The sequence below is a fragment of the Girardinichthys multiradiatus genome, chromosome X, assembly GCF_021462225.1.
Source record: "Girardinichthys multiradiatus isolate DD_20200921_A chromosome X, DD_fGirMul_XY1, whole genome shotgun sequence".
NCBI classification, from domain to species: Eukaryota; Metazoa; Chordata; class Actinopteri; order Cyprinodontiformes; family Goodeidae; genus Girardinichthys; species Girardinichthys multiradiatus.
This window is the reverse complement of record NC_061817.1, coordinates 33,328,299-33,352,344: the sequence shown is the minus strand read 5'-3', so window position 1 is coordinate 33,352,344 and position 24,046 is coordinate 33,328,299. Positions and strand designations below refer to the sequence as shown.

The following is a 24,046-nucleotide window of genomic DNA, read 5'->3' as shown; positions in this document are numbered from 1 at the left end:
TGTAGTTTGTATCCATGGAGCACCTCCAGTTAATCAATGAGAGCTGGTGCCACCTCAGTCAGATCAGATTCATTCTTCCTGCCTCATGTGTTTTAGTTTCTTCTCAGTTTACGCATGATTATGGCAATACTGTCCATGCTGCGGTGTAGCATCAAAATCTCTCCACGAATAAATCCAAGCATGAAATGGAACTTAATCAGTTCCTGTCGTCGCTGATCTGTACCGTCATCCACTTCATTATAATATAAGGTAAACATATATATTATGTTCCAACAATAAAATGTGGTTCCAACATGAAAATGTTATTGTTCAGACAATGTAATTTTCATGTCTGCACAATAGGTATTATCACATTACTATAATATACAATATTATACAATACAATATTAAATTGCAAGAACATAAGCCTTTTGTTATAACTTAATAAATATGTATGCCTATATAATAATAATGTGATATTGTTCAAATGTTAAGAGTATGTTGTTAGAACAGCAAAGTTTTCATGTTATGTGATATAGCTCTATTGTTCTCTTGCCTGGGTGGTAGCTCTATGCTAACCTGTTAAAAACAGAGTTAAAAATGCTTTGACCTGAGCAGTAAAAAAAGAAAATGAAATATTTGTATGTTTGTTTTGATGCCAATGAAAATGTAATTTGTGCATTCATTAATTCAATTATTTTAAAACATCTGCTTGTATGAGTATAATCTGCTTTATCTTTTGCAAATGATTCCCCAGTGCAGCTTTTTGAGCAGTACAATATTAGAGTTTGCAGGTATTGTTTATTTAATTTGTTTTATAAATCATAACAAACCAAGTAATTTCTCAGGGGATGCTCCCTGAAAGTTCAGGTAATCAGTCATTCTCCATATGTTTAGTTTTGATTTTCTCTGCAACATCTGCAGAATTTTGTTGTCTTTTCAACTGCTTCATAGATGTCAAAAGAGGCTTCCAAAACTGCTACACAGAATTAAAGTTTATGGAAAATGTAAATATCTCATTAGCAAGATTAAATCATCTCGGTACCTGTGCGACTGTGATTGCAACTGTAAGTGAATTGTCTGAGTAAACCATTAGATTATACATGGACAAATATACAAATATCAATTTTTTAAATTATTTTTATTTAATCTTTCCAGCAGTAACATTTGAAACATTTCTGCTTCTGGCCTACAAAATTAAATTAGCACTGACTTGCCTCTCTAATTCCTGAGTCGTCAGGCGTCATAATGAAAAAATCATTGCACTATTTGTCAATTTATAGCCACTGTTTTAATGACTCAGACATTTAATATTTTATTGGTAATTCTTTCTGTGTTAATGTGAACTTTCAGAGCTCATTTCTGCATAGTCTGTTTGTACTTGCAGGACAATACTTAGATGCAAGCTGAAAAATTCAACTGGAATGCAGTTGGATTTATGATCTGAAAAAGTAGAGCTTCCAACCAACCCTGACCACAAAATCCAATATGGCTGCTGAACATATAAAATGAGTTTGAAGATGAAATAGAAAACTGATAATACATACAGGGGTTGGACGATGAAACTGGTTTTAGACCACAATAATTTATTAGTATGGTGTAGGGCCTCCTTTTACGGCCAATACAGCGTCAATTCGTCTTGGGAATGGCATATACAAGTCCTGCACAGTGGTCAGAGGGATTTTAAGCCATTCTTCTTGCAGGATAGTGGCCAGGTCACTACATGATACTGATGGAGGAAAACGTTTCCTGACTCGCTCCTCCAAAACACCCAAAGTGGCTCAATAATATTTAGATCTGGTGACTGTGCAGGCCATGGGAGATGTTCAACTTCACTTTCATGTTCATCAAACCAATCTTTCACCAGTCTTGCTGTGTGTATTGGTGCATTGTCATCCTGATACACGGCACCGCCTTCAGGATACAATGTTTGAACCATTGGATGCACATGGTCCTCAAGAATGGTTCGGTAGTCCTTGGCAGTGACGCGCCCATCTAGCACAAGTATTGGGCCAAGGGAATGCCATGATATGGCAGCCCAAACCATCACTGATCGACCCCCATGCTTCACTCTGGGCATGCAACAGTCTGGGTGGTACACTTCTTTGGGGCTTCTCCACACCGTGGGGAAAACAGTAAAGGTGGACTCATCAGAGAACAATACATGTTTCACATTGTCCACAGCCCAAGATCTGCGCTCCTTGCACCATTGAAACTGACGTTTGGCATTGGCTTGAGTGACCAAAGGTTTGGCTATAGCAGCCCGGCCGTGTGGAGCTCCCGACGGACAGTTCTGGTGGAAACAGGAGAGTTGAGGTGCACATTTAATTCTGCCGTGATTTGGAAAGCCGTGGTTTTATGTTTTTTGGATACAATCTGGGTTAGCACCCGAACATCCCTTTCAGACAGTTTCCTCTTGCGTCCACAGTTAATCCTGTTGGATGTGGTTCGTCCTTCTTGGTGGTATGCTGACATTACCCTGGATACTGTGGCTCTTGATACATCACAAAGACTTGCTGTCTTGGTCACAGATGCGCCAGCAAGACGTGCACCAACAATTTGTCCTCTTTTGAACTCTTGTATGTCACCCATAATGTTGTGTGCATTTCAATATTTTGAGCAAAACTGTGCTCTTACCCTGCTAATTGAACCTTCACACTCTGCTCTTACTGGTGCAATGTGCAATCAATGAAGACTGGCTACCAGGCTGGTCCAATTTAGCCATGAAACCTCCCACACTAAAATGACAGGTGTTTCAGTTTCATTGTCCAACCCCTGTACTTCTACTTAGCGTGAGGAATTCCAGATTTGCTGAGATCAGATAGGGCTGTATATGGTACAATTCAAATGTTATCCATTAAACATAAATTATTTTTTAATTATTGCCTACAGTTGCTAACAAATTCTTTAACCTTGAAATCTTTTGAAAAGCTTGTCAGTTTCATAAAGGAGAAAGAGGCTTATTTCTAAAATTGAAACCGGATGTTAGTGGTTTTGTGAGGTTTTTTTTTCTCCTCTTCCTGTTTGTCTGGGAGGGTTTTTTTCTGTCGGCCTCTTCGGTGAAACTGGTTCTTAACGTCCGAGTTTAGCTAGCTGGCACCTGCGTCAGTTTTCCATGTAAACGCGGAAACTGTTAGCCGAGACATTAAAGATGGCGGCAGCTTAAGAGCAGTTATATTCGTTTGCTGTAATTTGTGTGGACGGAACCGGTTATGTTGCCTACCTTAGGGATACTGCCTGATATTGACTGGGTTTTTGGTGTGACGGGGTAAGAGGAAACAGCTTCTGTTTCAATTGTAATTCTGTCTGAGTTGCTTCATCAAAATTAAATTCGAATGTAGATGAACAGGACTAGAAGATGTTAACGCTCATTTTAGCTAACAAACGGTGATGACAAGTTTTTATATGCTATAAACGATAGGTAAGTGTTTTTGTTGCTATTAAAAATGTATCTTATTATTCTTTTTGTATGAATAAATGATATTCTTAGTGACTGCTATGCAGCTGGCTTTGATGAGATAATGGCTTTAGAGAAAATTTTAGGGTTTGTGTCAAGAGTTTTCGATTTTTACATGAGACATGCAACGTATGGCCATAGTTCAGTTTAAGCAATCTCTTCTGTTTGACAGAATGAAAGTAAATCTGCAGCAAGATTTATTTTTTACTTTAAAAATGGATACTCTGAAGTCATTCTGACTTCATTTGTGATTTTAATTTAGATTCAGGACCCTTAAAGCTACTTGCCAGGCTTTTTTTTGTGAAATAAATCAAACTCACCTTAGATATAGGTTGCCACATGTGGAACATTTCATGGTCAGGTTTTTGTTTAACTATTTTGTTGCATGTCATTATTTTGTTCAAGATAAAATCGGCCATCCTACAATGCGTCTATGTCTGTGATGACATCACACAAGGCAGCTCATCAGCATTCTTTATGAATGGACAGATTTTTAAAATCAGAGTTCTTAATGATCTTTTGAATGCTGACTGTACATGGAACCCAATCAGAAAGAAAAAAGTAAAAACAAGAATATAAACTGATTTGTATCATTTAAAGTTCTGAAGGCTGTAATTGTCTTTGTCAATGTCTGCTTCAGGTTCACCATCCATGTCAGCAACCATAATGTCTTGGGAGTCATCCGAGTCAAACTCGGTCTCAAACACATAAGGTTGACCCTCTGGTAACTTGAAAGCCTCAGGATCTGTCAAAAAATACTGATCCATATTCATTTTTAGCAATGTCAGCCAATCGGCTCGATTCAACCTCTGGTGATGCCATCAACCCCCCCCCCCCCCAAAAAAAAAAAAAAAAAAACACCAAGCATCATTGGTAGTGCTTTCCTCTGTCCCCTTTTTTTAAAAACATAGTATTTTTTTAAATCTGGCTGTGTAGAAAGCTCAGTTTCAGTACTCAGCTGTGTCACTGTAGGTTTCTGCTGCGTAGTATCTTTAAATCTGTTTGTGCACCATAAGGTTTTATTTTGATCTTTGTTCCCAGGACAGCATTTTAACAGCTTACTATCAAGAGGTCCATCACAGATTTTCAAATGAAAATGGAGGAAAAGCCCCTTTCAGGCCCAGACAACACCAGGCTGGAGGTGATCATTGCTCTAACACTTTTTTTTGTTTTGAATATTTAATACCCATTTTGGACTTGGTGTTGCGTTTCCTGATGCAGGCCCTGATACAAGATATCTACTCTGAGCTGGTGGAAGATGCCTGTTTGGGCCTGTGTTTTGAGGTGCATCGGGCCGTTAAACAGGGCTATTTCTTCTTGGATGAAACGGATCAAGACAGCATAAAGGAGTTTGGTTGGTGCTAGTCCTTATACATTGTGTTCTGGTCATTTTTCTTCTTTCACCAGGTCCATTTACCATATGTGCGTCTTTTTACTCATCCAGAGATAGTGGATCAGCCAGGAGTAGACATATTTGGTCAGGTCTTTAATCAGTGGAAGAATAAAGAGTGCGAGTGTCCCAACTGCAAAAGGTTAATAGCAGCTTCCCGCTTTGCTCCACACCTGGAAAAGTGTCTCGGCATGGGACGCAACAGCAGTCGCATCGCCAACCGCAGGTCGGTCAGTAATGGTTATTAGAACTGATTTGTGTCTTATTTGAAATTCAGAACCCTTACTTTATCTAATTGGTTGTCTGGTTTTAAAAGGCTAGCCAGCAATAACAACATCAGCAAATCTGAGAGTGATCAGGAAGACAACGATGACCTTAACGACAATGACTGGTCATATGGAGCGGAAAAGAAAGGTGAGAACCTAAAGATTGTAGCTTGGAATCATTATTGAAACCTCTGTTAATGTTGTATTTTACACACTATCGGCATTTCTCATGCATCTTTTGCAGCCAAGAAGAGAAAGTCAGATAAGGTAAATTTGTTTTCCCGTTTCCACACAGACTAAAAGCACTTACACATTTTCTGATTTGCAGGGAGGAGTTTTAATCTTAATATTTTCCTTGTTCAGAATCAGAACTCCCCGAGAAGGTCCAAATCTCTGAAACACAAGAACGGTAAGTGGCATTGATGGTTGGTCTCTGGTTCAGTGAACAGGATTAGGCTGAAACAGTAATCTTTAACCTCATTTACAGTCATCAGGATGTTCTTCATGAACATGTTCTCTCAGTCACAGGAAGCTGAATTTGCCATATGCCAACCACAGAAGATTAGCAGTTGCATCTTTGTCATGGTAGTGCCTTGTTACTGCAAACTAGTTTGTAATGGTTGGAAACTTAAAAAAAAATGTATTTATTCTTTCATAAGGAGTTTAAAATGTTGAAAATGTTTACAGGTCCTTCTCAAAGTATTAGCATATTGTGATAAAGTTAATTATTTTCCATAATGTCATGATGAAAATTTAACATTCATATATTTTAGATTCATTGCACACTAACTGAAATATTTCAGGTCTTTTATTGTCTTAATACGGATGATTTTGGCATACAGCTCATGAAAACCCAAAATTCCTATCTCACAAAATTAGCATATTTCATCCGACCAATAAAAGAAAAGTGTTTTTAATACAAAAAACGTCAACCTTCAAATAATCATGTACAGTTATGCACTCAATACTTGGTCGGGAATCCTTTTGCAGAAATGACTGCTTCAATGCGGCGTGGCATGGAGGCAATCAGCCTGTGGCACTGCTGAGGTCTTATGGAGGCCCAGGATGCTTCGATAGCGGCCTTTAGCTCATCCAGAGTGTTGAGTCTTGAGTCTCTCAACGTTCTCTTCACAATATCCCACAGATTCTCTATGGGGTTCAGGTCAGGAGAGTTGGCAGGCCAATTGAGCACAGTGATACCATGGTCAGTAAACCATTTACCAGTGGTTTTGGCACTGTGAGCAGGTGCCAGGTCGTGCTGAAAAATGAAATCTTCATCTCCATAAAGCTTTTCAGCAGATGGAAGCATGAAGTGCTCCAAAATCTCCTGATAGCTAGCTGCATTGACCCTGCCCTTGATAAAACACAGTGGACCAACACCAGCAGCTGACACGGCACCCCAGACCATCACTGACTGTGGGTACTTGACACTGGACTTCTGGCATTTTGGCATTTCCTTCTCCCCAGTCTTCCTCCAGACTCTGGCACCTTGATTTCCGAATGACATGCAGAATTTGCTTTCATCCAAAAAAAGTACTTTGGACCACTGAGCAACAGTCCAGTGCTGCTTCTCTGTAACCCAGGTCTGGGGAATGCGGCACCTGTAGCCCATTTCCTGCACACGCCTGTGCACGGTGGCTCTGGATGTTTCTACTCCAGACTCAGTCCACTGCTTCCGCAGGTCCCCCAAGGTCTGGAATCGGCCCTTCTCCACAATCTTCCTCAGGGTCCGGTCACCTCTTCTCGTTGTGCAGCGTTTTCTGCCACACTTTTTCCTTCCCACAGACTTCCCACTGAGGTGCCTTGATACAGCACTCTGGGAACAGCCTATTCGTTCAGAAATTTCTTTCTGTGTCTTACCCTCTTGCTTGAGGGTGTCAATAATGGCCTTCTGGACAGCAGTCAGGTCGGCAGTCTTACCCATGATTGGGGTTTTGAGTGATGAACCAGGCTGGGAGTTTTAAAGGCCTCAGGAATCTTTTGCAGGTGTTTAGAGTTAACTCGTTGATTCAGATGATTAGGTTCATAGCTCGTTTAGAGACCCTTTTAATAATATGCTAATTTTGTGAGATAGGAATTTTGGGTTTTCATGAGCTGTATGCCAAAATCATCCGTATTAAGACAATAAAAGACCTGAAATATTTCAGTTAGTGTGCAATGAATCTAAAATATATGAATGTTAAATTTTCATCATGACATTATGGAAAATAATGAACTTTATCACAATATGCTAATATTTTGAGAAGGACCTGTATATAAAAGGCGATCAAACATGAAAACACGTTTGCATATTCTTAAACCCTGTTCGATTTTTGTTTATTTAAAATTTTATCTATGCCTGATAAATACCAACGGAGTGATTCTGTTGCACAAATTTGTCAACTTACAGTTAACTAAGATCTTTAGTTTTAGAATGGGGTCATAAAGAGGCTTTCTCTTTGTAAAATTGGGATTTCTTTTTAAAATCTAAACATCTTTAAGCATTTTTTAAATTTTTTATTTAAGAAGATGAAGACTTAACTTGTTTTCTCTTTCAGGTGAGCTTGGGACCAGCATCAGTTTAGATCCCTACAAGGTACCACATCTTCAAACATTTCTGACTTTTATCCTACATTGTGCAGAATATATAGTACTGATTACAGTTTTGTCTTTCACAGCAGTACAACTACAATGCTGGCATCAGTTTTGAAAGCTTGGGCCCAAATGAAGTCAGATCCTTATTAACAACAGTGAGCAACGTTCATGAACCCACGCATTCATTTTTACTATTTATCTATTTATCTTTAACTTTGCTTGTTAATTAAATTGATGTGTTTCTGCAGCAATGTGGGGTTATCTCTGAGCACACCAAGAAGATGTGCACAAGGTAATCAGTGTTAAATGTTCTGGACTAATGTATGTAGTTTCAGGTGACACATTTTATTTCATTTAGTTTCCTTATTATACACTACCAGTCAAACGTTTGGACACACCGTTGTCATTCAGTGGCTTTTCCTTATTGTTATTACTTTATACATTGTGGATAAAAAGTTAAGACAATCAAAACTATGAAGCAAAAGTATATACAAGTATGTAGCAATCAAACACCCCCCACCACTTCCTCCTTCTCCTCCTCGTCCTTGCTTTGATCACGGCTTTGCTCACTCTTTCCCTGGATGGAGTTCCCAGAGGTAGGAATTAAAATAAAGCCAAGCCATCAAATGAGAAGGTGCGTCCAAACTTTTCACTGGTAGTGTATATTTGATCTATTGTTTTGCTGTATACTTGGGGCCTGATCTTCAAAAGGTTTGCGGGTACAAAACCACACGCAAACCTGTTTATGTCTGTAAAGCTGATCTACAAACGAGGTGCTGAAAGGATTGCGTGTGTAAAATCAGCAAAACGGTGCTTGTTTGGCTTCATTAATATGCAAAATATATGATAATGACCCAAACTCTCAAATTTATGGGAAGGGGATATACAAATGTCATCCCTTACCACCCGCGTGGCGATTTATCAAACCTGACACGGATTGCAGGTGCTGTTTTTGCGTCTAGATTTAGCACATTTGAAATGCAGGTACTAACTGGGATGCAAAAATGTCTGTTGTCACTGTGGCTAGAAGGAGCCATAGATGGACAGCTGACAGACAGAGAGAATCTTCTGTACATGTGTCAACAGATTTGGATTGTCAAAAATAAAGATAATAAAACTAGATGAGAATAGAGGATTTTAGGATAATCTTAGGTCTGATTTGGAGCCAATCACAAACAAAAGCCATGACATCTCTCCCATTATACAACTCCTTGCGACACTTTTTCTTCCGGCTGGATCATTCAGCGCACCGTCGCTGTCAGTGAGTACAAGCGCCCACAAAGCTGATCATGGCGACTTGCGCATAACTGATCACATAACCTATGTTTTAAATAAGCAAAGTTATAATAAACTCCTACAACAAACTATTTTGATGTTTCTAATCTTACTTTCAGGCTTAAATATTGCAGCTGTTTATGCTAAACTCCGAACCCGTCAAGCAAATACTCTCAAAAACAAAAAGAACACTGAGTCTCTGAGAAAAATAAGAAATTCAAGGGAGGCAAACCCCTACATCAAGCAACACTGTTAGCAAGCTGTGCGCGCTCCTATGGTGTAGACACGGCACTAACCAGCTGCCTTATGTGTGCACTGATGGCACGTGCGCAACTCTGGACACAGCTCTGCCCTCCTGCGCCATAGCCTGTGATTCAGCATTCTAATTAAGGGCAAAGCAGGATGTAGTCTTTGCCTCACTGGGTCCGTCCAGACCACAAACATGAAGCATCTGCTCGCAGAACAACTTCAAACTCAGCCTTCTGCATGCGCAGTTACGAGAGGGGAAATAATCTCGTCAGGGCAGAGGCTGCGATGACAAACCTGCTGCTGTGAATAGCGACGACAAATTAGCAAACTAACAGCCCAGAAAAGCAGGAACAGAACAGAAGGAAAAAAAATCAGTAACTGGATTTGTATTCATAATAATGCAGTGCAACAACTCCTGCATGTTTCAAGCAACACAGAAGAGAGTACCTGTTTGCTTTTCTCTAGTTCTGCTTGAGACAGTAGCAGCCAGCCAGTAGCACGTGCAATTTCCTCATTTAAATAGGCCGGTCAGCACTTCTTTTGCACCTGTTATCCATAGAACATGCAATCTTTGAAAATAGCACGTAACACGCCCACTTTTTGCATGTGCAATATTTTTTTGCGCAAGCAATTTTGCCCCCACTTTTTGGGATCTTTGAAGATCAGGCCCTTAATGACGTGTAAACGATTTACAAACCTTGCTGAAACCCACATTTTTATGTTCTGCTAAAGAAAACTAGAGAATTGAAAGATGTATTTTTCCCTATTTAATAAATTACAGAAGGAGTTTGTAGAAACACTAGATGCACCCCAACTCAAGATTTACTGCTTTTTATAAGGATTGATTGACTGACTGTCAATCAATCCTTTTTCCCCGATTCACTTGTCATACAAAGCTGGATGAGTACTAATGAATGTAACTGTGGATTCAGTTTGGTTTTCTCAGTATCACAAAGCTGCTTCCCTGCTTACCTCCCACCAGTATATAATCACCCTAACTTGTGTTGGGTAAAAAATGAGCACATTCAAAATCATAGATTTTCTTTTCCAATTTCCCACACAGTTGTTTTTTGCATGTCTCATTCATTAAAAATTGGTTATTTGAAATATGTCAATCATTGAGGTTAGATTTAACTAAATGTTGGGCCTGATAAAGATCAAATAATTTTTAGATCCTTCATTTAGATTTCCTGATGCAAACATTTTAAAAGTTGGCAGAGGATATGACTTAGACTTTTATTTAAACAAGGTAGTTGGTCAAGATTACTTTAATATTTCTAACTGCAGTCTGTCCCACCTCATCTTGTAGGACACGCTAACATGCTCAACCTTGTCTCGGTGCGTTCCCTAAGCCAAAAGTGGTTCCTTACACTCACCGTCACAATCAAAGAACCCCTTCTTGGATCTGTATTATTCCCACTGGGAAGAGAGAAGGGAGAGGTGAACATGAAGAGTCAAAGGAGACATGCTGGCATAATGAAAATCATTCGGAGTGATGGATCAAGCTGTGGTGGGTCTGGGCGGGCCTTCAGTTAGGGATTTATAATGCCACCTTGTGTCCCTCCAGGTCTCATCGATGTCCACAGCACACAGATGATCAGAGGAGGGCCATCAGGTTGCGCCTCCTGGGGCCGTCTGTGTGAGTCTGCCCCGCCCCTTCCTCATTCAAATCATCACTACGAAGTGTGCTTAGAAGGAAAAATTAATGTTGCGGCCTGTCAGGAGTTGGGGTTGAAGATGCACATTGTCTTTAGAAGTTGTCAAAATAAGGAATCCAGAGCAGAAGCACCTCAAAAGTACACTATCGGTCAAACGTTTTAGATAAACTTTCTCACTTAATGGGTCTCTTTATTTTCATGACTATTTAATGTGTAGATTCTCACCAAAGGCAACAAAACTATGAATAAACAAACATGGAATTAAATGGTGAACAATAAGTGAGAAATAACTCTAAACATTTTTATATTTTTGATTCTTCCACATAGCCACCCTGTGCTGTGATTACTGCTTTGCTCTCTTAGCGTTCTCCCCATGAGCTTCATGAGGTGGTCACCTGAAATGGTTTTACAAAGAGCCTTGAAAGATCTTCCCAGAGGATCGTTGAGAGAAGGTCAAAGGTTAATATTTCAGTCATCGCAGCAAAGGGCGGCTACTTTAAGGAATCTAAAATATAAAACATAAAGTTCTTTTACAATTTTTTTGTTTCCTACATAATTTCATATGTGTTCATTTGAATGTTTTGATGCCTTCAATGAGAATAAACGAACAATGTAAATGGCCATAAACGTAAAGAAAACCATTAAATGAGAAGGGCGTTTTGGCCGGTAGTGTATATTACATCTATCCACCAGGATTGCTTTTTTGCAGTTAAAGGGCTGATTGTGTAGTTTTACGAAGCTGACCAATTCATCATTTGATTGAATATTTTAATAGATTTTTAGTGAAAATCTTCTATTTTAAGTAACCTCGCTTCATTTGAGTAATAGTTCTGTTTAGATTCAAATTAATGATACAATGCAATTAAAAAGTATATGTGGCCTTACAGTTGACTTAATTTTTACTTTTTTGTCACACTTCATGTTTTTAAGTAAATACAAAAATCAGTTTTCAAATGATGGTTTCAATTATTGTGGAAAAAGCTATTTACCATAACCTTGACCCTATGACTAAAAGTGACTGTCCACTGAGCCTAAGGAGTGGCTATGCCACCCTTAGAGGCATCAAGGGCCATCAAGCCTTTGCAGTAACTGGCAATGCAACTTTTACATCATTGTGTAGCGATTTTGACCCGCTGAAATGTTTTAATTCAGCCAGATTGGAGGGTTTTTGAGGAAGACCAGCCTGTTTAAAGTCATGCCACAGCATCACATTAATCAGATTTAAGTCCAGGCTTTGAAAAAGACTACTCCTAAATATTCATTTTCCATTTCTGTTTGTTTTGAGCCAATCAGAGACTTGGACATGCACATTTGATAGGCTGGTCAGTCCTGGAAAGGTTCGCCATTGTTCCATGTAGGTTTGGGTTTCAAAAACGCAAATATACATGTTCTGCAATTGTAACAAAACTGATGAAGTATTTTAAAATGCATCAGTCTTTTTGGCAATGCATCTGTAACTGACTACAGCCAGAGATCCACTTACACAAAAACTAAAATTCACAGATTTTCAAATGGACTAGTTCATAGTACAACTTCAGTTAAACTGCTAGTCCTCACATCAGGAAAAACAGCAAAAGTAACTAACTCAGTCATATATTAAAAAAAAAAACATGTACTGTACTACTGTAGGAATGCCTTAAAACAGATTTGCAACCCTTTCCCCCTTTTCAGAGTGTGATTTCAGAGGGTAATATGTTGCTTTTTGGGATCTTTTACCGATTCTGTGTATGTGATTTATTGGTTCCACAGTAAGCAGGCCTGGATGTGAATAGTGAAATTGAATTCGACTGTACAACAGATGTGGATAATCGCAAGTTATTCATTTTTTAACAAGGGGGTGATTTATTTTTTTCATAGGGCTAGATTGGCTTGGAGAGATTTATTCTCTCTATAAATGAAACACCTCTAACAAAACACATTTTGTACGTAATCGGGTTGTCCTTGTCTGATATTAAAATCTGTTTGACCTGGGGCACTTAAGTGCGACAAAAAGCGGCAACAGAAGAAATCTATTCGGGGGGGCATATACTTTTTACTGGCATTGAAAATAACTGCATGCTGCTGTTTATTTGGGTTTTTTGTTTTTGTGACAGACTTCCTTTTGACCAACTGTGTCCTGAGCCAACCCTAACTTTATACACTCACCGCCCACTTTATTAGGTACACCTGTCCAACTGCTCGTTACACAAATTTCTAAACAGCCAATCACATGGCAGCAACTCAATACATTTAGGCATGTAGACATGGTCAAACCGAGCATCAGAATGGGGAAGAAGGGTGAGTTAAGTGACTTTGAACGTGGCATGGTTGTTGGTGGTCTGAGTATTTCAGACACTGCTGATCTACTGGGATTTTCATGCACTACCATCTCTAGGGTTTACAGACAATGGTCCAAAAAAGAGAAAATATCCAGTGAGCAGCAGTTCTGTGGGCGCAAATGCCTTGTTGATGCCAGAGGTCAGAGGAGAATGGCCAGACTGGTTCGAGCTGATAGAAAGGCAACAGTAACTCAAATAACCACTCGTTACAACCAAAGAGCATCTCTGAAGGCACAACATGTCGAACCTTGAGGCGGATGGGCTACAGCAGCAGAAGACCACACCGGGTGCCACTCCTGTCAGCTAAGAACAGGAAACTGAGGCTACAATTCGCACAGGCTCACCAAAATCAGACAATAGAAGATTGGAAAAACGTTGCCTGGTCTGATGAGTCTCGATTTCTGCTGCAACATTCGGATGGTAGGGTCAGAATTTGGCGTCAACAAGATGAAAGCATGGATCCATCCTGCCTTGTATCAATGGTTCTGCCTGGTGGTGGTGGTTTAATGGTGTGTGGGAAATATTTTCTTGGCACACTTTGGGCCCCTTAGTATCAATTGAGCATCGTGTCAACGCCACAGCCTACCTGAGTATTGTTGCTGACCATGTCCATTCCTTTATGACCACAGTGTACCCATCTTCTAATGGTTACTTCCTGCAGGATAATACGCCATGTCATAAAGCACGAATCATCTCAGACTGGTTTCTTGAACATGACAATGAGTTCACTGGACTCAAATGATCTCCACAGTCACCAGATCTCAATCCAATAGAGCACCTTTGGGATGTGGTGGAACGGGAGATTCGCATCACGGATGAGCAGCTGACAAATCTGCAGCCTCTGTGTGATGCTTTCATGTCAATATGGACCAAACTCTCCGAGGAATGTTCCCAGTACCTTGTTGAATCTATGCCACGAAGGATTAAGGCAGTTCTGAAGGCAAAAGGGGCTCCAACCCGGTACTAGCAAGGTGTACCTAATAAAGTTGCCGGTGAGTGTATATTACACTTTTAAAAGAATCAGTGTCTCGTACCTAAAAGACAATTTTGGAGCTTCAGAGAAGTATATGCTGACAAAAAGTTTTATTGTTTCAAACTCAAGATTTTCTTTTAAACAAGTCCTTTTGAATATCGTTTAAATTGACTGGTATTCTATTTTGTAGCATAAAATACAAAATGTCATCTAAAATATTCAATTTTTTAAAAACGGTATCATTGAAGTAATTTGGTTGGTTTAATGATTCAAAAATTGTCTCAATTTATTGTAAAAAACAATGGGGGGGTAAAAAGAAATCCCACTTTAAGGGCTGTAATAATTTCTACGTATTTTTCTGAATTTTCCAGGACAACTTGAGCACTGATACACAGCAGTATTTCTGACGTTTTTAGTAAAGAAAGAAAAAAAAAAAATCAATGGAGCAGTGCATTAGAAATAGAAAATAATTCCATTTTGTTTTTGTGTGTGGGTACATATTATTGTCTTTTGATCATCACCTTTTTGTGTCTGCTTTCTTTGGTGTAGCAGGCCGACTCTTCCTGACGCTGATGTGGAAGGCGACAGCTTTGACGTTCCAGATGGACAGGCCTTACTGAGCTGCCTGCAGTGGGAGGACTCCCCTGATATCTCCCCCACTGACTCGGCCTCATCAAAAGCCAGTAAGGAAGTTTCAACATTGCCAGTCAGTTTTTAATAAAACTGGGGATTGTCTCATAGATATATCTGTTTCACTCACAGGCACCAATCATTCAGATTCCAGGAGGCCCAAGAAGAAGAAGTCTGCTCTAAGCATGAACAGTGGAGGGGGAGGTGTAAATCTGACTGGAGTCATCGGCAGCAGCGCTCAGAGTAATATCAGCTTATCGACCAAAAAGAAGAAGCCCAAAACAGCAGCACCTTCTGTTTCGAGCATTTATGATGAACTAAACTAGCATGGACCTGTTTTTACTGCAAAGGTTTAGGATATAACTTATCTTTGAAAGTAGGATTCCCCCTTCGTCATCATAAACTTCCCCTCTTCTACTTTTAGTGGTTGGTTTCATTTACTTGAGGTATTCACCCACACAACTCCACATATATATATATATATATATATAAAAACTTAGATTTGTTAGATTGCTTGGACTTTGAAGCCCCCCCCTGATGAAAATCAGGAGGGCTTCATGGTCCATCTGATGTCACTCTTTGCTTTTCCTAACTGTACTAGAGGTAAAAATCAAGAGCAGCACTCTAAATGACTAGTTTTCAATTTTTCTGAAATGAAAAATACAAAAGATTTGATGATTTACTTCGTAGCAAAATAATTGTGGAAAACAGGGTCGTTATGTAGTAAAAATAGTGTTTTTACAGCATGTTATAGAAGTAATCAAATCCCACATACTAAGAAGCTGCAATAAAATGGTTGCACGAGTGTGGAAGCACCCAAGTTTTACTCGGTTTCAGCATGCCACATTTCCTGTGGCAGTTTGCTTTGCAAAGGTTCTCTAAATCTATCAGATTATAAGAGCATCTTTCTTTCTGCAGCATTTAGTTCTGGTCTCTCACTAGGCTATTCTAAAACCTCATTATTCCTCTGTTGATTTGGATGTACGCTTGGACTCATGTATGACGCTGAAAACAGAAATCACTTTTCAGCTTTCTATCTGAAGGTTTTGACAAAACCCCAATTCAATGATGAAAAGTAACACCGGATCATGATGCTGCCACCATATTTTACATTGGGGTTTGTGTTTGTGTTTGGTGATGCTTACTGTTGTTTCTGTACCAAATAAGCCTTTAGTTGAAGTTTGGTTCCATGAGTTGATTGCGGGATAAATGTCACATTAAAGGAGGAATAGTTGTGAAAAGATTTTATTATGGTCAGGGTGCACTTTTTCAATCCATTATTTTAGGCTTTATATGTCATAATGATTTAAAGCATCACTTTTCCTAAATATACTATATAAAATATTATTTCTGACCAATGTGAAGAAACAAAACAAAACAGTTTTTGTTGAATCCAGGTGTGACGGCATGAAAAATCCCACTTAATTTCCATCTTATTTTACCTGGCATCTTTATTTCTCCCTCATCGGTTTATCGTCTTCTTTTGTCTGCTTCTACAAGGCCATGAGGAAACACTCAGTACTCCTCAGTGGCTTAATGCTGGCATTGTATTGCACAATTGTTTGTCTGTGGGCTGATTTGCATTCAGTGTGAATGTCACTTTGGTGTGTGTGTCGTTTATTCCCAAAATCATTGAGTGTGACACTTTGTGAAAGTGCGTTGGCCATTTTAGATGTTTACATCAATGCGAGTTTGGTTTTGTGAATGCCTTTATAGTGATGTTTATATATTGTGTGATTTTGGTATTTTGGGGGGCCATTTAGGCTTTTATGGCACATTTAAAAAACATTAAAAAGCTTAAACTGAATCCATTGTATTTTTAATGCTTATATTTTTGTGCGCACTCTGTTTTGTAAATGACAGGGAAAATATATCTGTGCTGCAGTAAGAGTGATGGGTCTGTTCTGTGATTGTACATCCTGTTATTTAGAGGTCATGCTATAGTTCTTAATGGAAAAAAATCCTTTAAATCAACTAGAAAGACTTGTAGTTGCCTGCAGTTGGTATGTTGTCATTTTGATATCTTGATACATTTGGACCAAATAGTCAGTTACTTTGGAGCTGGTTTTTTGAGCTGTTCTCAAAATCACAAATGAGCTCCATATCTATTGTTCGTTCTTAGTTACAGTTCCGATCAGAAGCTTACACCCAACCATAATCTGCATAATTGGGTTATTAGTTCTGGACTTTGAATTACCATATTCATTTGAAACATTTTTTTTCTTGGGTGGACTGATTACACACGATCCAACTTCAGTGATTGTTTTAAAAACACGTTACTGGTGCAAAAGTTTTATAATATGATTTCTCACAGGTCCAAATATACATACACCCTAAAGCAAGTTGCAGAGAAGCTATATAGTTTTTATTGCGGTCAACAAGGTCCTGGATCACTCTGGCTGGATATTTACCCATTCTTCATAACTGATTGGGTAAAGTTAATTTAAATTGGTTGGTTTCCAAGGTACAGCCTCAGCTTTGAAATGTAATCCAATCATTTTGAACATGAGGAAACTATGCTTAAAAGCCAGGTTCATGCCAGAAAACAGGCCAATTATGATGAATTGTAAAGAAAAGAGCAGTCAAATATGCAGCCAGAATTATCTCACAAGCTATGGGACATTTAATCTGTTATAGGTGGTGGTATATACATACTTTTGGCCATGTGTTGATAAGGGGAAATTGAAAATTGAAACCTGTGCCAGCTTGTTTTTAAAGGCCCAAAACTAGAAGATGAGTGCATGTAAACTTCTGACCAGAACTGTATGTGGTTCAGATGAGGTGACAATTAGCTGATTCAGGAAAATGCTTGAATTGATTTCAGTTGTGCACCAACATCTGCTTCTTCTTCATAAACCAAATCCAGTAAAGGCTCATAGTGTGCACTGTGGATAATATATTGTAACGGGAAATTCACTGTTTCTGGCACTTTTGTGAATTAAACATTGAAAATTCAATAGGGACTGATATTTAAAAAGCACAAATGAGTGCCATGTATGTAAATGTAATCTTTTTATTCAGTGCCATGATGTGTTTGTAAATAAACATCTATTGCACCAACAGATTCAGGCGAATGAAACTGACTTGGATGGAAATGTTTTAATTCTAGATACAGCTGAAACAAGACAAGTCCAGTATTAATCAGGAGGAATGTCCCACTGTGAGTCTGTAAGTGCCAAATGTAGTTTCATCAGATGTATTCTATTTTATTTACAGAAAATACAATGTATTTACAGTCTCTTCAAAAGATTTAATGTCTAGCAGGTGATTAAGGTATTGATGCAAAGCAACAGAAAGAAATGTCTTGGCCTCACAGGATGCCTTACTCATTCTAATACAGTAACATGAGTCAAACTGGTAAAGCGTAGCAGTGTTTTACAGGTTACATTTTTCTTCAAACCCAACTTTTTCTTTGAAAATAAGAGTAACATACAAGATATCCATAAATCTACCAACAAAACACGAGACAAGATGAAGCCAGATTGTTTGACTCGTGGTGTCAGATGCTAAATAATGCTCCAGTTAAATTCTGTCACTGTACTTGAACCATAGTCTCTTGGTTCTTGGCCCCCCAAACACTCATTAAGCATCTGCAGCATTGGTATCAAGCCACTTTGTTTTTAATGAGTCCATCTCTCCAGTCCCCATCCCAGGGCTTCAGTAATTTTTATTTCATTTAATATTGAGCAGGAACTGCGAGCCGTGCCTGCCTTCTCAGCGGCTGTGCATTCCAAAAATCAGAAAGCTAAAAAACAAAGTGACTCCAACGAGTGAGATGGTCGCCGGGGCGGTGAAGAACTGCCTGTAGTTGATGCGAAAGTACCACACCACAGCCAGGATCACCACAAACACAGGCACCACCAGGCTACTGGTGCTGATGGCCACACTGGCAGCCCTGAATCCTCCAGAAACCCCTGGCCCGACTCCTATTCCTGCTCCAGACTGAGCCCCTTCCTCTGGGTTGGGCCCTTGCACGGCTTGGGAGATGTGGCAGTGGATCACGCTGTTGTCAGTAATGTTTAAAGAAAACAGCGTCGTCTTGGGATCCTGCAGCAACTGGCCTTGGTAGATTAATTTAACCTGATGCTCTCGTCCTGAAAAACATTTGCTGGAATAAGAGAGAAATTGGATAAAACAACCATGAGAAGATGCATTAACAGGAACATTACGTTTTTTTTGATATCCTTAAATGTTGTGGTTTGGCAGTCAGACCTGAGATATAACCAGAAATGAGCTCGTTCTCATACACAACTAACACATAGAATTTCGAGTAGTCTAAACAAAGTAAAAACCTCATTAGTAAAAATAGCATATCTTTCTGCCTGTAAGCTCGCTGTCAATGTGATTTGCAGAGAACAATTTTAGTTTTCACATTTTTGTGTCGTCAGAGTGGCTTACTGAGGCAAACCTGCTCACCTTTGTAATCTTTGGGAGATTGATCCAAAATGTTTCAGCCATTTTAAACATGATGTTAGACCAACCTGTTTACTATCTAAGCTTATGGTTTTCTGTCAAGTATTTGGATATTTTTATTTTACAAACCTTTTCAGTATTCCCACAGTATCATCTGGTTCTACAACAGCAACCTCCTCTGTGTCGTTTAAAAACTTCAGCCGGATGGAGATAGAAGTGGGAGTGGAAGCACAGGGGATGGTGCTGCTCAAACACTGAATGGCCTTTACAGGCTGTTTTTCTGCCCCTTTCAACTCCTCTTCCTCATCATCATTCTCCTCATCAGCTTCATCCTCCTCTCCATCAGAAGAATGCAGCGTTCCACCCTGAGGTTGTTTGCTCCGTATGTCCAGCCGCAGGTCAGTCCAGACGTCCTCAGCCCCGTCCCCATCACCCTCTCCTCTCTCATTTGCAGGCTCCCCATCATCGGGCTTGTTCTCCTGTGAAGATTGAGCGGCCTGCTGCTCGGGGGCGTCTGCGCCATTGGGCCCTCCGCTGTAGTTATCATGGGCTCCCAGTCCTATTAAAGAGGCATGAGCTCCCACTGTGAGGATAGTGCCTAATATGTGGTCCCCCCGATCTGCCACGTGGGTCGAAAGCCAAGCCAGGACCAGGGCCAGGGCCAGGAGCAGCGCGCCGCCTGCGGCCACCACTTCATCCTCCACCCCCTCTAACATGGTCAGTGCACACACCGCCATCTCTGTCCTTCAACCCTGCAAGAGACAAGATTGTTTGGAAAGGAGATGGCCAGGTGAGATTCATGTTCATAACACACACTCCCATCTTGGATTTTAAACTAAATAAAAACAGGTTGACATGGGCCATTTAGTGTTATCAAAGTAAACCAAGGTTTTAAAAAGTTATGGTTTGAAACCATTAAAGATTTTCCACCACACCACTGCAACAAAATGAGATGCCAGAGAAATTGTCGTAGTGATGTAGAGTGATGCAGCTCTCCCCATTCCACACCTGTTGCTGTGCACTGATGGTCAGATGGCTTAAAGAAGTCTGCTAAAATGTTCCCGCACAAGCTGTTTGGGAATATTTCCTGTCATGAAAAACTCAAGGAGCACAACCCATCTCTTATGTTGAGATAACACTGGTAAAAAGGTAGGAGGTATGTCTATTAAGTAGCTGACTGTAGGTTCTGGCAGAGCAATATTAGAACCGTAATAACCTATAATTTAGCTGCAGTACGATTAATTGCATAGGATCGGGATCAGAATTACATGCTTTATTTAAAATTATTTAAACTTTAATATATTTTTTGTAACTATTGTGATATTGTGGTCATTTTAAGGTAAGATATGACAGCTGTTGGAGCTGGTTTAAAAACTGCATTTAGCAACACAAATTCATAGTTATAACAGCTACATTCAACAGACATATTGTCACAATATATTTAAGTAAATGCTTAAATATGTACAGGTTTTCGTGTTTATTTTGCACAAAGACACTGTTACAATGTTTTGGTTGCATAATAATTACTAAATGATTTGAGATATGCCAAACACATTTTGACAAGAGCAAATAGTGGGCTGGTTTTATTCTAAGGTTAAATGTATGAAGAGGATAGTGACTGTATATTAAAGTTTAGACCATTTAATGTTTGAAAATCTGAGGGAATTTTGTTTTTGGAAAAACACAGCAACCAGGAGATGTAAAATGGTAAAAGAAAAAAAAAAACACGGGAAAAACCAGTCTTACTTCCGACAAGCTTAGGTATTTAGCATACAAGATTACTTCATGAACTCTTAATATAAATATATTCAAGCAGATGTCGTTTATTTTAAGACCACTTTACAGATTAGGAAATCAGGAAGGACAGGATTTGTTCGCCTTTAAAAGCCCCGCAGAAGCTGCTCTGTATGCAGAGAAGCTATATTCAGTGACTGTCAGCGTCGTTTGTCATGTCATTTCTGTTGTGCTTTACAGTCAGCCTTTATATCAGAAGTAAACAAACTCTAATTTTGTTCTGCTTACTTGTCAGACTTTCATTCTGTCTTTTTTTTTTAGCTCCTTAGCTTACTAGCTAGCCTTCCTAGCTTGATGGAAAAACGACCTTCCGCTATTTAGGAGCCGCACAGCTAGCTTTCTTCTGTCGCAACAGTTTTTGAACGGAGGCTTCCAGCAAACATCTAAAAGTACTTAATAAACCGCATATAGGGTAGCCTTACCTCCCGGCTGTAAAATCAACGCATGTTTAAACACCAGGCTCAGTTCTAGTTAGCAGCTACGGCTGAAAAACCACAGAGTAAACTGCAGACTCGGTTGCGTCACCAGCCGGAGGTGGTAAATCCTACTGTCAGATTTACGCCATTACAGCAGAGCAACAACATAAAATATTTACTGAAATACCTATTTCAAATGGTCTTAAACTGATTCCAGCCGCTAGCCAGCCTTTTCTGAAAAAACAAATAAAACTCACTTAGATATAGATTGTCACCTATAGAACACCATGTTGGGGAAAGTTCTGCCTTTTTTTGCCGTTTTGTTGTAAATTATTAGCCTATCAAGATAAAATTTATCTATATGCACATGTAAAAGGTGACATCATGGTTCACAATATTGTACTTTCATTTGGGTTTTTTTTGCTCTTTATTTGCATGTTTTTAAACCGATTTCTTGTTTAAAGGAGTCTGTTCTTTGTGGTCATCTCAGAACATTTGAGCTGCATCTGAGATCACTGGATGTTTTGTATGTTTTTTTTTTTATTATTTGGTAGGATTGAAATACATAGAAGCAGTTTGGGAAGACAAGGGTAGATGGAAATGGCCAGATTTTGTTTTCGAAGATCTTCAGCAATTGTTTCGAGCAAAATTGTTGAATATATCCTGAATATATTTTGTGCAGCACTGCTGCATCAGCTGCCACAAAACAAATGACCAATACACAGATTTATGAGCCTAATCCTACCAGTTAGTCTCACAATGGAGCCACCGGTCGTACAACTTACACCATCATTACATTCAATGCCAGAGGGGTCAAAAATCCCATCACTTGGTAGTTAGAAAGATGGATGTTTTTTTGAGTAGGTAAAGTAGCGTGGGTTCAGTGTTCAGGGTCACTATCGTGGGAAATCGTGTTACTAAGGTGGTGCGATCTGAATTAAGCATTTATTCATTAAATTGGTGGCAAATATGTGTGAAAACCAATCAATCATCCAATTTGTACCAATAAAAGTTCTGAAGATGATCATTGTCATTGCCACCATCTAGTTTAGCTCTGCCATCCATTGCAGTATCATCATGGTTTGGATCATCAAAGTCAAATTCTGGCTTAAACATTAAGCTTAAACCCAAAGTGACTCAAAAGCAACTTCAGTGCTTCAAAATATATGTTGAATTCAGGCAACTGAAAAGTATATTCATTTCTATGCATTTAATACCTGGTTGGGCCTCCTTTTGCATGAATTACTGTAACAATGCAGAGTGGCATAGATGCGATCAGCCTGTGGTTCTGTTGAGGTGTAATGGAAGCCCAGGTTGTTTTGATAGCGGACTTCAGGTCATCTGTACTGTTGGTCTGGTGTCTCTCACCTTCATCTTGACAATGCTCCATAGGTTCTCTATGGTGTTCAGGTGAGGACAGTTTGCTGGTCAGTAAAGCACAGTAACACTATGGTCACTGAACCAGCTTTTGGTACCTTTGGCAGTTTGGATCAGTACCAAGTCCTGCTGGAAAATGAAATCCGCATCTCCATGAAGCTTGTCAGCAGAAGAAATATAATGTGTTCTAAACTTTCCTGATAGTTGGCTGCTTTGACTGTGGACTTCAGAAAACACAGTGGATCAACACCAGCAGATGACACGGCTCCCCAAATCATCTCTGACTGTGGAAACTTCACCCAGGATTTCAATCTGTACCTCTTCACTCTTCCTCCAGACTCTGGGACCTTAATTCCAAATGAAATTAAATTACTTTCTCCTAAAAAGAGGACTTTGGACCACTGAGCAACAGTCCAGTTCTTTTTCATCTAGTCCAAGTAAGACGCTTGTAGCCTATGTATAGGATTCAACTATGTGTAGCCCGTTATGCGCTGATCTGAACCTCAGTCCACTTCTTGAAGCCGCCCCCCAAATATTTGAATGCATTTTGCTTGACAGTCCTCTCAATGCTGCGGTTATCCCTGTTGCTGGTGCACATTTTCCTTCTGCACTTTTTCCTTCTACTTAACTTTCTATGAATATGCTTTATTCAGCACTCTGTGAACAACCAGGTTCATTAGTAATGACCTTTTGTGGCTCAATGACTGTCTTCTGAATAGCTGTCAGCAGTCTTCACCATGTTTGTGTCGCTTACTGACCCAGACTGAGAGACTCAGGAAACATCTTCAGCGGTTTTAAGTTAAGCTGATTAGGGTGTGACACCATATATTTCCACTATTGAACTTTTTCACAATATATTTATCAGACACACTGAATTTTGGGTTTATTATCTGTAAGCCACAATCATCAAAATTACAAGAAATAAAGGACTGAAACATTTCACACGATGTGTAAAGAATCTATATGAGTTTCACTTTCTGAAATGATTGACAAAAATATTTTTCCCAGCACACCATCTGGGTTTCCCTACTTGATGCTTCTGCAACCTAATCTTGGATAAGTGGAGGACAATCAATTTCAGCTTTGTGAGATAAAACAAAAATATTGACCATCTAATCAGATTGTGAGTACTTTACTTTTAAAGATTATGCCATAATAAACTTAAGTGTAGGAAATAAGAAGGATTAATGAAGCAAACAGTGGAAAAAAATGCTTATTGCCTGAAATCTTTGCTGCAAAACAAATAACTGATACTAAAATTGAATGCAGTACTTGCA

The 24,046-nt window shown here is 39.3% G+C and overlaps 2 protein-coding genes across 7 annotated transcripts; one reads left to right on the top strand and one right to left on the bottom strand.

The window, feature by feature from the left end:
- Nucleotides 1-2,990: 2,990 nt before the first annotated feature.
- On the top strand, nucleotides 2,991-17,833 carry LOC124862742 (ataxin-7-like protein 3). Of its 6 annotated transcripts, none has more exons than XM_047356833.1 (14): nucleotides 2,994-3,247; nucleotides 4,077-4,160; nucleotides 4,478-4,577; nucleotides 4,658-4,790; nucleotides 4,881-5,052; nucleotides 5,143-5,240; nucleotides 5,337-5,359; nucleotides 5,456-5,501; nucleotides 7,630-7,667; nucleotides 7,750-7,821; nucleotides 7,915-7,958; nucleotides 10,758-10,829; nucleotides 14,689-14,822; nucleotides 14,902-17,833. In XM_047356833.1, exons 3-14 carry the CDS (start codon nucleotides 4,527-4,529, stop codon nucleotides 15,093-15,095), a joined length of 1,077 nt encoding a protein of 358 aa, XP_047212789.1. In that variant the 5' UTR covers nucleotides 2,994-3,247; nucleotides 4,077-4,160; nucleotides 4,478-4,526; the 3' UTR covers nucleotides 15,096-17,833. The 6 variants fall into 6 exon arrangements, with proteins under 6 accessions (XP_047212793.1, XP_047212791.1, XP_047212792.1 ...); XM_047356832.1 differs by lacking the exon at nucleotides 4,077-4,160 and adding an exon at nucleotides 3,321-3,400; XM_047356837.1 differs by lacking the exon at nucleotides 4,077-4,160 and having other exon boundaries at nucleotides 2,991-3,247; nucleotides 7,753-7,821; nucleotides 14,692-14,822.
- Nucleotides 17,834-17,853: 20 nt separating this feature from the next.
- Nucleotides 17,854-21,554, bottom strand: LOC124862743 (transmembrane and ubiquitin-like domain-containing protein 1). The gene is made up of 3 exons (XM_047356838.1): nucleotides 21,399-21,554; nucleotides 19,312-19,934; nucleotides 17,854-18,877 (listed from the first exon to the last, which is right to left on the bottom strand). The coding sequence occupies exons 2-3, from the start codon at nucleotides 19,917-19,919 to the stop codon at nucleotides 18,484-18,486; spliced, it is 1,002 nt and encodes a 333-aa protein (XP_047212794.1). The 5' UTR covers nucleotides 19,920-19,934; nucleotides 21,399-21,554; the 3' UTR covers nucleotides 17,854-18,483.
- Between the last annotated feature and the right edge of the window lie 2,492 nt (nucleotides 21,555-24,046).

What these genes read in the sequence shown, in the direction of transcription:
- LOC124862742 (XM_047356831.1), top strand. Translation starts at nt 4,527, where the DNA reads ATGAAAATGGAGGAAAAGCCCCTTTCAGGCCCAGACAACACCAGGCTG. An exon ending in AGTCGCATCGCCAACCGCAG is followed by an intron (nt 5,053 to 5,142) that starts GTCGGTCAGTAA and finishes TGGTTTTAAAAG; the next exon opens with GCTAGCCAGCAATAACAACA. An exon ending in ATCTCTGAAACACAAGAACG is followed by an intron (nt 5,502 to 7,629) that starts GTAAGTGGCATT and finishes TTTCTCTTTCAG; the next exon opens with GTGAGCTTGGGACCAGCATC.
- LOC124862743 (XM_047356838.1), bottom strand. Translation starts at nt 19,919, where the DNA reads ATGGCGGTGTGTGCACTGACCATGTTAGAGGGGGTGGAGGATGAAGTG. An exon ending in ACTGTGGGAATACTGAAAAG is followed by an intron (nt 18,878 to 19,311) that starts GTTTGTAAAATA and finishes CTCTTATTCCAG; the next exon opens with CAAATGTTTTTCAGGACGAG.